The sequence below is a fragment of the Notolabrus celidotus genome, chromosome 15 (assembly GCF_009762535.1).
Source record: "Notolabrus celidotus isolate fNotCel1 chromosome 15, fNotCel1.pri, whole genome shotgun sequence".
NCBI lineage: Eukaryota > Metazoa > Chordata > Actinopteri > Labriformes > Labridae > Notolabrus > Notolabrus celidotus.
The window spans coordinates 13,723,917-13,736,387 of NC_048286.1; the positions used below are offsets into that span (position 1 = coordinate 13,723,917).

At 40.1% G+C, this 12,471-nt stretch overlaps 1 protein-coding gene across 2 annotated transcripts in view; it reads left to right on the forward strand.

The window, feature by feature from the left end:
- Positions 1 to 12,471, forward strand: part of pth1r (parathyroid hormone 1 receptor) — an 84,715-nt gene that overhangs the window by 63,026 nt on the left and 9,218 nt on the right. For both annotated transcript variants that reach the window (XM_034703848.1, XM_034703847.1), the window contains 4 exons: positions 1,255 to 1,365; positions 1,587 to 1,708; positions 8,323 to 8,417; positions 10,485 to 10,671. In XM_034703848.1, coding sequence (XP_034559739.1) covers positions 1,255 to 1,365; positions 1,587 to 1,708; positions 8,323 to 8,417; positions 10,485 to 10,671 — 515 coding nt within the window. The remainder of the gene's footprint in view (positions 1 to 1,254; positions 1,366 to 1,586; positions 1,709 to 8,322; positions 8,418 to 10,484; positions 10,672 to 12,471) is intronic.

Below are 12,471 nucleotides of genomic sequence, written 5' to 3' on the forward strand. Positions count from 1 at the left end.
CAAAACAAAAACAAGAACAGTGTTAAAGCTGGGGTTGGCAGTCTCGGAAAACTAGCATGAATTTGAATGTAGCATTTCCTCAGGACTCCGTCTCCCCCCCCCCCCCCCCCCCCCCCCCCCCCCCCCCCCCCGCTCACATGCATGAGCGCCGCTGACTTGCGACCACATGATGGTGACTGATTCAAAACCGGTCCTCACCAAAACATTATCATAGTGAAAGTTAAAAACACAAATAAATATGTCTATTGTTAGTACTCACAACTGTCCTTCTAGCATTATCCAGTTGTACTGGTGACACGATATCAGGAGAAAAGTTATAACACATATAAAACTGTAACAGCTCTACTGTTTGTTAAACGTGCTCAGTGTAGATGCTCTTAATTCCTACAGTGTTGACAGTCAGTGAAGGTATCAGGAGAGGTGTAGCGTGTGCGAGCGGGAGAGAGGAGAGACAAGAGGAGAAGTTCTTCATTCATTCAAACATGGATTGTTGTTTTGTTGGTTGGCGTGATCACGGCCGACAGTGACCGGTTAGTAAAACTAAACGTGTTCACGAATCGGCTCGTCATCACTACAGCGTACGGACGGACGCTACAATACATATACATTTTCTGTAGGACTTAGTAAATGTCATTAATTCTTCTGCTTGTCAGAGCCCCGTGGTGAGAGCTTTTTAGACTCTGATCCAGACTACAGTCCTGAGCAAAGCACCTCATCGGGTCAGAGGGGACAGGCCCGAGGTCGAGCGAGAGGGGCAGTAAATAGAGTCAGGGGAAGCAGCGGCAGGAGACGGGGACTCAGAATGCACGCCAGGGAAATGTACGCGCAGGAGGCGGGCAGAACAGCAGGACGGGATTTGAATGGTTTAAAATTTTGGCACCCAAAAAAGGCTGATTGGTTGGTGTTTTCCCAGGTTTACTCCAGCTGTAGATAGCAGCTTTTCTTTGCTCTTTTTTAAGAACACATCATGTATTGATTGCCATCAGGACATAAAGATCATTTTCACCAGTATAACAAAAAGTGTATCTAAATCTGATTACCAACCCCAGCTTTAATTTAAAGTCAGAGTTACCACATAGTACAATGCTGCTGAACAGAGCTCATTTGTGCACAGTTTGAAGTTCATGTATCTGGCCTGCTTTTAAAGGACAACAGTTTACATCCAGCTCTCTGCTTTTGTAAAAGCCTGCAGTCATTCAATGCTGGAATCAGGCAGGGTGGTTTTAAAAGTCACTTCTGCTTTTGTCTCCTCAGATGGTTTCTGCTCTCCAGAATGGGACGGGATTGTTTGTTGGCCTGAAGGAGCTCCGGGAAAACTTGTATCCACGTCCTGTCCAGAGTACATCTACGATTTCAACCACAAAGGTGAGATCAGCCGTGGATAGAGTCACGCCCTGAAGCTCATTTTTACTCCTTGAGAGAGCACCAAGCCTCTTGCGCTGCTGTAATCTCCCTTATCTCATCACTGAACCCTCTCTTGCAATGTATATAATTATGCAGATTTAATTTTGAAGCAAGCTGGAGATGAGTGTTGACAAACAGCTCAGGATTTGCAATTAAAAATACACTTTTCCACTGATGTGCAGGACTGGCGTACCGTCGGTGTGACTACAACGGAACATGGGAGCAGACCTCATCCAACAAGACGTGGGCAAATTATAGCGAATGTGCAAAATTCCTCTACCCTTACAACAACAGCCATGAAAAGGTGAGGAGAATATAATCACCATTGAAATGCTCATTGACACACTAAGAGTTCCTTCCTCCACAGTAATTAAAAGCAATGAATGCATACCGGGGTTGAATTGTCACACTTTATATTACAGCCTTTTAGGCATCTATTGCACCATAGTCACCCCACAATTACAATCCTTTTGTGTATGCACTACACATTTTTAGACATGCCTTCTCAGTAATGTACAGTGTGAGTGAACTTTAATCATGTTTAATGAAATGTCCAGATGATGACAGTGGGAGGTAAAGACAGGATGGCATTGTGGTCACTTTGTGATAATGTGAGGCTGCATTTAGGTAAATGTCCGCTCAAACATAAACTCAAAACAGGCTCTCATTAGTTTTAATTGCAAATTGTGAAACTTGCCAGACAGCATTCCTCTTAGAGGAGAAAGGCACCCACCAATGATGAAAAATCTTTGCAACAGTGACTACACACACAGATAAGAGAAAACCTGGAGTCTGCCCATGTAATGTTTCATGAATGATACAAAAAAAGTGCTGCTCTGGTGTAATGCACCTTTAAACATGTGGTTTTCCATCTATCCCATTCTTTCAAACATGATACCTTAAGAACACCTTTAACCTTCCTGTTGTGTTGCAGGTCATATTGACCCTTTTAAAGTCTATTTTAGGCAATATATGCCTTCCAAACCAGCTAAATGCAGCATAAAAATCTGGGCAGCATGTGACCGAAAAGGTGTCGTGTTGATTTAGCAACATCACTTCATAAAAAAAAGAAAATTTAAAATTAAACAAACAAAAATCTATGTTGTGTAAAACTATTGTATTTATATTTAGGGCTTTCCAATGTACATTAAAAAACGTTTTAACATGAATTTTAATGAAAAACGAGTGAGTTCTCCTCACTGAACCATGATCTGTGAGAATTAAAGAACACCAATGGACTTAATCTTGATTTAAATCGTTAGTAATGGAGTTCAAAATGAATGTGTATGGGATTTTTTGGGGTTCTGACACTTTTGGATAATTGAATATGCCCTGGGTCAAATTGACCCAGGAACATTATTGCTGTTCCAGAGAAACGAACATAACAGGAGGGTTAAGAGAGTTCCTTAAATTTGGCACAATCTTTCAAATTGTTCTTTGGCTGATAAAGGTCAACGGTCACAGCAATCCCTCAAAAAAAATATGCTTTGCTAGAGCTGAAGAATTTATTCTCCCATTGAACATGAATTAATAATGAAAAACTTTTTTTTCCAAAGAGTTAAGGGTGATGCATCATTTTGCCCCAGATAAACAGCTTTCTGGCTATTATTACCTCTGAGTTCTTTCAGGTAAAATAACTCGGCATCTCTCTGAGGTACTTTTTTCTTTCCTTGAAAAACTTCTGGAAAGTTTGTTGTCTAGACTTTGGAACCCCAATATTAGTTCTCAGTAGTGGAGCACCACTTATCTGTAAAGTGAGGACACCCTACTCATGACCGAGGCCAGCTGTCACTCACAACTGGTGCCTGGTGGCTGAAAGATTATTGTAGACATGTATTGGTTATTCTTCTTAACCAAGTGGTTTAAAAGTCAGCCAAGTTTTAAACAACTGAGGTGGACATATTACGCCGATTATAGGAAAATGGTAATCAATGCAGTGGAGTCATGAAACAAATGCCAAGTGGCCTAGATATATGGTGTCAGGATTTGTAATGTCCAAAGATGGCTAGACTAGAAGACAAAAATGCTAACTGTCAGACAAAATCTTACCATGATCCTCAAAGCAGCTGCTTCTAAGAGACTGACAGCAGAGTCTGTGTGAATGTTACTGAAAAATAGATCAAAGGTTTGCCCATAACCAGAGGGTCATCTAGCTGAAAGCCTTGGAGATGGCCACAGAGGCTACATGTTGACCTGAATATAAGACAGAGTTGTCTTCCTTAAAATACATCTGAAATACAATGATATCCTCTTATATTCAGGGTTTAGTGATTCATTGTAAATATTAATTATAACTGATGGCACTACTTATCTGTAAAGCAAGTATTCCCCTCATGTCTGAGGCAAGCTGTGACGCACTGCTATGGTGCTGCAGGTTCAAAGATGCCAAGCCCGATAAGATCGTCTTAAAATCAAGGGTATGACTATTATCACACCCGTCATCCGTCCATTAGACTCCGGGTTATCTTAATCATTATGCTATTAAAAAAAGATCCAATCAGTCCTCCATTTATACATGATCACATTGTATTCTATTTAAATATGACAATCAATTTTAAAAAACATTCGATGTGCTTGTTTTATCATTATTGTTGTTTTTATAAACACAAGATGAATTATTCAGAAAGAGTTTTTTCTTAAGATAAGTCTCTCAAATAGGGCGTTGTCTTATAATCAGAGTCGTGCTTAATCAGGACAATGAAAAAACAAAGGTTATTTAGATTTTTATGGTATTACAGGCAAATACTTGAACCACGAGTGCTTCATTAACACACGTATTATAGTTTGATTCAGTTTAAAGGCAACACTTGAATCTAAAAGTTAATGAAAACAGTTTTATGTAAAAGGTGTTAAACCAGCATACCTCGTCTTATTGAATGTGTTCTATTATGAATATCTCTTCCATAGGTTACTAGATTTATGTGGTTGAAAGCCACTGTTACCTCCCATTCATCCCATTCTTAAGACATGATGAGTGGCACAGCAAGATCTGAAAGGAAAGTGTAAAATCTTGCTTATTTTTAATCCTGCTTTGATGGATCAGTTCACAATTTTTAGTGACAAGGCCTCAAGTTTATTTGTAAATGTCATACCTATAACCCAAAGGCTTGTCAAGTCAAACTTTCCAGGGTATGTGATTTGATTTCACTTTTGTTTTGCTGTTGGTATGATTGACTAAAATAGCTATTCAAGACTGCAGTGACAGAGCCAATTAGGAGGCAGTGCTCGTTTTATACCTCCATTATTCATTGCCTCTGTTTTCCACTGTATTATTTTAATGATGTAACACAATGTTTTATCTCTAATGCAAGCAGAACTTGGTGAAAGTAGTAAAACAATAGGGGAGACTCTAAAAATACCTCACAATGAGGGTCACGTGACTGTCAATGATTCTCCCAGGTTACTGCTTTTGCCAAACATCACACACGTACCAAATTAAAACTTCTGCTTAAGAATAACTACAACGCCTTTTTTTCCCTCACTGAAACCACAAACTTTTTTAACTGTCTGTTGTTTATACGTTATAATTAAGCTTAACCATCTGAAACATAAATCAGCATGAGAGAGTCGAACCTGGGATCATAAATACCAACAGCACTGACGTCACCAGAACACCACTGCGCATGGTGGGAACATTGTTTTGAAAGGCAAACACAGCAGCCTGTAACTCCCATCATCATCATCATCATCATCATCATCATCATCATCCCATGTTAGACTGAAAGAGGAGGATGTGATAGTGTAGTGTTTCTTGGTCTCCAGCTGTGTGAGCGTTATATGTCATAACACTTAATGAATAGGAGCACTGGGTATTGTAAGAAGAGTGGAAACAGCTAGATGTTGGCTCTGACAGAAGAACTAACAATCAGCTGTATTGTGTGAACATGAATAAGTTTGTCTTGCACAGAATTAGTATTACGCACAGAAATGATGCAGAGAGGAATTTTTATCATATAGCTTTAGAAGCATTATGTGGAAACAATCCAATGATCTCATATAGCACAATACAGCTTTAAAATGAATGAGTGTTATTGTCAAGTTAATAGCTAAAAAGATTCATAAGGCCAATTAACAGGCTTAAGACAAAAGAAGGCTCTCGTATAATTTTTTCACTGAATTTTCTCATGAAACAATAAAAGCGTCAGCTGTCACAGACACATTTTCCTCTCCCCTGCTTGCATGTGGAGAAGAGGATGTGGGTATAACCTCATCATGGCGCCCTTCAATCTCTTTCTGACATCAGATGTTTGTGTTGATGGGCTCCAGAGAGAGCGGCTGCAGCACTTAATGACAAATACATATGCACGAACGAAAGCCCCACACAGATCAAGTGCCATACCGCGGACCACCACCACATCTGAGATGCACAGATTTTTTTTGGAGGGGTTTGTTTTTTGGCTCGGGATCCTGATGCTAAGTGATAACAGCAGTGGAGGATCTGGTTACATCACACAGGGCTCTTGGCCTCTTGGTGCTTGTTGACGCACAGAGAGGTCTGGTTAGTGGCTCTCCTTACAGTGTCCTCTGGCTGCCAGCTCACTGCTGGAAGATCAAACTGCTCCACCCAGCCTTTCTCGGCTCCACCACCCTTGTCAAATGTTGTTTCCATCAGTAACTTCTGGGTGCTTAAGACGTTTTGGTCGCCAAAAGGCAACGCGTTTTTGAAATTCACTGATGGTAACATATTTTTAAGGGGCTAAGTTTTGCATGCCAATAAAACATGAACACTTCCTCTTTCTTCGTTATAGTCACGTGAAGTTAAAACTTCACTAGAATTGTATCTCCTTTTCAGAGATAACCCTGAAGCTTAAACTTTGTTCAACTACATAATATTGCATGCAACAAAAACATATAACTGTATGCTTCTAGTTTTATAAAGCATCTGCTTCCCTTCAACTTCTAATAAGCTCATATGATATGGATTTTTCAACAGTTGGATATTTATAAGAAGAAAGATAAAGGGAATACTTTATGAATACTGGAAACTTTTTGATTAGCTAAGGTCCCCTGAACCTCGTTCACTATACATTGGCATATCATATATAGACCATCTGACAGTTAAAGTAATTAGAAGTAATTAGATGTTCCATAGTGTGATGCCCACAACTATCTTTCCATATATTACTTGACACCTGTGAGTAGGAAAACAGGAGAGAGGCCGCAATGCTTTCAGGTCTTATGTAAAATCAACAGTACAATCTTAAATTGCCATACCGCTTAAAGGCACTGTGAGGAGTTTTCATGTTGTTTTGAGTCCTTTGGAGGAAATAGGTGGTGTTTTCCAGGATGTTGACTGCATTTCCCATGAGTACCATTACCCACTGTCAAAGATGTGTGTGCCAAAATTTGCATGTGTTTTGGAAACTAATGATTTAAATATTAATCTTAATTTCAATGCTACTTCTCTTTATTCAAGACAACATTTTTTGCAAGATGCACAGCGGTGAGATGATGTATTGATTTGTAAGGATGTAAAATTATGATGTTACTTAACAACAACACTTTGAAAACTCTGATTTATTACTGTCACCTAGCTTAAAACAGGTATGGACTGGCTTAACATTACCTGTAACAGCCATAGTGTTGTGATGTGTGCTCTGGTGTCCCAGTAAATGTCCAAATTACACGAATATGCACACAGTTTAACCTCTTTGTCTTTAAAAGCAGTGTTGCATTCAGACGCTGGCATAAACATTGAATCCTGAAAACTCCTCCCGCCTTCTGATTTACTTCTCACTGCCAAACTTAATCAGCAGAACTTTAAACATAGACACTTCCTGGTGAATACTGAATAACGACAGCTTTTTTTGCTGGAAAACCTGCAAACAGGCATTCAAATTCAGAATGAAGAAATTAACAATCGTGTCTCTGATAATCTCATTTTATGATGTAGGTCACAAAGAGGCATCAGTATAAGAGTGTCACTGTTTCAAAATTAGTCAAAAAAAACCTGACTGGGACTTTAATGCAAGTTAGGGTTAGTCACACAACTATTTGTGTGTTGTTGTTACTGGTATATACAAATGTGCAAAACAAATACACAATAATTATAAGTTGTCTCTAGTTGATGCTTAAAATTAGTCCCAAACTCTTCCTGTCCTGCCTATAGTTGCAAAACGTTAAAATAAAAATTGCCAATTTTTAAGACTTGTCTACAGTACCCAAGCGTCAACCTTCCATCTAAAAATATGAGTCCAATGCAGAAGTGCTAAAAACTGCAGTTCATCGAGGATCCGCTTGAGGCTGGCTCCAGAAGTACCGGAAACCACATACACACCAATCCAAAAAGCCGATCTTTACAGCAGAAATAAACATGTTTACAGCCTGGTACAAAAGACAAGTGTAGTCTGGATAGCTCATTTCCCGATCGGCACACACTGTAGGGGGGGTGATTTTTTTTCTAACGCGGCAATTTCAAAGATATTGAGATTACGAGTCTTCCAATGAGAGGCACAGCTGACTTGATTGACAGGCGGGAACACTGTAGCTTTTGGCTCGGAGGCTCAAAGCCCGCCTCTTTACGGCACAATCGCTCCACAGCAGCAATATGGCTCCCGCCAACTATTGGCCCCCCAGGCGGGATCAGTTCCCCCCCGTGAATCTGAATGAGAAAAGCATTATAGATAATGGATGGATGGATGGATGGATGGATGGATGGATGGATGAATGGATGGATGGATGGATGGATGGATGGATGGATGGATGGATAGATGGATGGATAGATGGATGTTTCCTTTAATTGTGGCTGAAAAGTAGAAGATATTGAAAGTGTCCTTTTCTTCAGCAGCGATTCATATTAAACATGTTATACTCCTTCTAAAACATGCATATCCTCAGCTCTACAGAACATTGGAACTTTATTATTTTTTTCATTTTACTTTCCTGCTGAGATTCTAACAAATAATCTTCTCCCAACAGGAGGTCTTTCACCGCCTGTATCTTATCTACACAGTGGGCTACTCCATCTCTCTGGGATCACTCATGGTGGCTGTGGTCATCTTGGGATATTTCCGGTGAGTCTGTGCTCCTGCTGCAATTTTCTCAATCAATCCTTTCAAACACACACACACTCCCAAGGCAGGGATTAGCAGAAACAGGGTCAGAATTGAAGGTTAGAGCAGTTGCAGGAGGGATCAGAACAGGGAGTCTAAATGTTTAATAGCATGATGGCACAATTTCTGATCCTGATGTGATCATGCAGCACAGCAGAGGGCATATTAATTTCAGGATGACTTGATGGAAAAAAAGAGGCTTTAACATGAAATCATGCAATCAGCCACAGCTGTATAAGCATGCGATGCAGCATATCATCAGTCAAGGCAAAAACATGAAGCCATGCACTGTATCAAACACTACCTTTGACTTTTATGTTGACTTTTAAAAGACCACGATATGTCTGCGTTTGAGGAGGAGGCTGCCTCCAGGCTTGTGTGGACTACATGCTACATCGCTTGACATTTAGGATCTTCTGTTATTTTCAAGCTGATTTCAGGCTTTAAAACAAAGAAACAAAGCTCTGAAGATGATTTTGCAATCCAACCAAGCTTACAGGGATTACAATCATGAAACCTGAGGGAGTTTTAATATGATACTTCCGTGTTTCCCCTACCTTTGACTTCGACACGGCATCACGGCATGCCAACGAAATCCCCTGCTACGCCAACACAACGGAGTTTCTTCTTTAAACTACCATCATCAAATATGTGCTTTTTTAGAATTAATCATTCATTTGGGAGTCTTTGTGATGCCTCTCTATGCTGTGTATGTGCATTTCTGAGAGTGTGTGTGTATCTGCGGCTCCAGCTGTGTGTTAACAAGTGAGTTAAGATGCAAACCTTTGAGTTCATATGCATGTCTGTGCTCAAACAATGCACTAAACGATTAACTGATATTATCACCTGATTTGGCTCATTGAGTAGGTCTGCCCTCAAACAAGGTTAAATTCATATTTTTTCCCAGCTGATTAATTCAGAGCAGATTTGTCACTGTTTGCTTATTTTGTTTCACATGGAGAGTATTAGGAATCAATGTGAAGGGGCTGTTTACCAGTGGTCCTACCAGCGTGACTCTCCATACAGGCCAGCAGTCAGGCGGCTTCAGGTGCGCGTTCCAACTGGCACCAGGAAATCTGCGGGCCAAATGAGTTTAATAAGTTATCCCAGGGGCCCATCTGACATTCTGGCCCGTGCTGCGGAGCGCTCCGTGTCTCCCCGTCAACATGTCAGTGTTTAGACAGGAGAGCCCGTAAATGTTTTCCAGAGAGAGAAAAAGGATATTTCACATTAGCAGTTGTGTTCAGTGTTTTTCACCAGGGAAATGTTGGCTAGATTAGTTCTAGCCACCCACTCCTAAATCAATACTTCTAAAAGGGTAGCCTGACACATGTTCAGCTCATTAAAGAGGCTTCAGAGAAAGAAGTTATTAATTATAGATATCAGAGCCCTAAACTCAATGCTAAGGCTTTTACATTTTTAAAGCTGTAATAAATGTTTTGGTAAAAATTATAATTGACTTATCTTTTTTGAGTTTTTAATAATGTTATCTCTTACTGGTATTGACTCTGCACCTGATTCCAATCCTGCAGTGTGACCTCAAAGTAAACGCTCCACGGTAAACGCTCAGACAGGATGTTTTGGGAGAACTTTTGACAGATAAACTTGTGCTCGTCTGGAGAGGGAGATTTGCATGCTTCTCTCAACACATGCTTGCAATTTTACTTTTACAGCTCACTTTGAGGCGAGCAATTCAATATTTGTGCGTTTCAAGCCCCTAAATCTCAAAGAATGTGTTATAGTCAGCGTGGAACTCAGCTGGCTCTAATTAAGATGAGTATTGTTTGTGAGTGTATGTGTATGTGTGTGTGTGTGTGTGTGTGTGTGTGTGTGTGTGTGTGTGTGTGTGTGTGTGTGTGTGTGTGTGTGTGTGTGTTTGTGTGTGAGTGTGTGAGTGTGTGAAAACTCACATTTACCTGAAGGTGTGCCAGCTCACACAAACACATTTACACACCCACAGAATATACAGAAGCAATTTTCAACACATCAGTCTTTTGACCTTGCCGCTCTTGTTTGTTTTTTCCCCAGACGGTTGCACTGCACCAGGAACTACATCCACATGCACCTCTTTGTGTCCTACATGCTAAGAGCTATCAGCATTTTCGTGAAAGATATCGTGCTCTACTCCGGCTCGGCCTTGGAAAACATGGAAAGAGTCACAGTGGAAGACCTCAAATCCATCACCGAGGCTCCTCCGGCCAACAAGACACAGTTTGTAAGTACACAAGCACAGCCAGACAGGGTCAACACAAACACAGTCTCTTTCAGGATAATCAGAGAAAGATAAATTAATCCTTGAGCTTCTTATATGAAAGGGTCTTTCAATTGTGTGCTACTACGAGGAACACTAGTTGTTCCTTTCAGATAGCAAACAGTCATTGTGGAAGGGCTTTAGTGCAAGGTACAAAAGAAGTAGAGGAAACAGTTTCTCTCAGTAGAGTCACAAAACAAATCAACCCTCTTTCATGGCATTGCATGCTCAGATAATCTGATTTAGCAGTCAGGCGTTTAATGTTTTGCTTTCTAAAAGGAAGTGTTATTTCGCTATGTCTCACCTGCTTTTTCAGCGCCGGAGCAAATAAACGGAGCTGTTTGTCAGCATGCCAAACTTTACAGAGCCAGGACTTGGCTTTCCCTTTCAGAGTCGGGTTTAAAGACTGGGTAAAGACTTGGAACATTTCATGCATGCTCTAATATGCAAACAAATAATTTGCACATCATATTTAGTTGACATTTTTATCCCGTGGCTCTGCATAACAAGTTAACGAGTAAAGTGGTAGATACTGTATGTGACACAATGAAGGAGATGGATGTTTGTGCCTTTGCAGACTGTATACTGCAGTGTGTTTGCAAATAAGACCTGGCAGCCTGCTAATCTACACAAGATATGTCCTTCTTTAAACCTGAAATCTCAAAACCTTTGTGGCTGTATCATTGAAAATACAAGCTCTTTGTTAGTCTGGATGAAATTGACCTTATATGACAAAGCTTTTTCACAGATGACTCTCTGTAGTGTTTGGCACACACCTTTCATGTGGTACTTTTCAATTTGATGTTTTTTTTAATGCATATTAATCATAATTCTATTCTTATTACCCTTTTACAATCTGTCCTTCTTTTCAGATCTTTAATTTTTGGTTTTGTCTTTTCCACAAATTTAAAAAGCACAAAAAGCTTCTGCAGTAAAGCCTCAGTGGCAAGGTTATACAGCTGTAAAATGTATTTAAATCTTGAAAATGTAAAGAAAGATTTTGACATCCAGAATGTTAAAATTAAATCCCTGCTGTCATCACACCAAACTTTGAAGAACACAAACTGATTTGGAGTGATTGAGATTGAAATGATCAGACTGATGTTCAGCAGGGACAAAAGAGGAACAGTGAGAGGAGTTGACCATTCAGCAAGAGCAGCTGAAGCTAGATTGCAGCGTGGAGGTCCACTGAATCAATAGCTGACTTAATCAGTTTGGGATTCTGGGAATTTATCCACTACCAATCAATAAAACAAGGCGTACTTCTGGCTGTTGGATCTATAGGTATGGAGATAAATTCCCTTCAATATTGGATATAAGGCTGTGTTGTGAGATACTTATCCTAAACCTGGAATTCATTGATTCATTAGTCAAGTGATACAAATAAATATATAAAAACAAGCTGGCAGCTCCCTGGGGGAACTCACTTGGTCAATAGAGCAATTTAAAAGCGTGACTGTTACACAAAAAGCTGCTCCTGTTGCTGTGGCGTCTTCTGTTTTCCAGCATTCCCTGCCCTGACAGTCAAAGAACAGTACACCATAAATCATATTGATGCACAAAATGTTCAATTACCTTTACCTTTAAGGTAATGTAAGGGGTAGCACTTTCCAACAGATCGGCCTTTCACAAGTGTAGGTAGACGTCACAGTAAGAATGAAAAAAGAGTGAAGTGCTTTTGAAAAAATGGAGTAGCACAAAGAGAGCAAAGACAAAGATGTTCTTCTTTCAAAGAGAGAGCTTTAGTATGGAACACTACCGCCC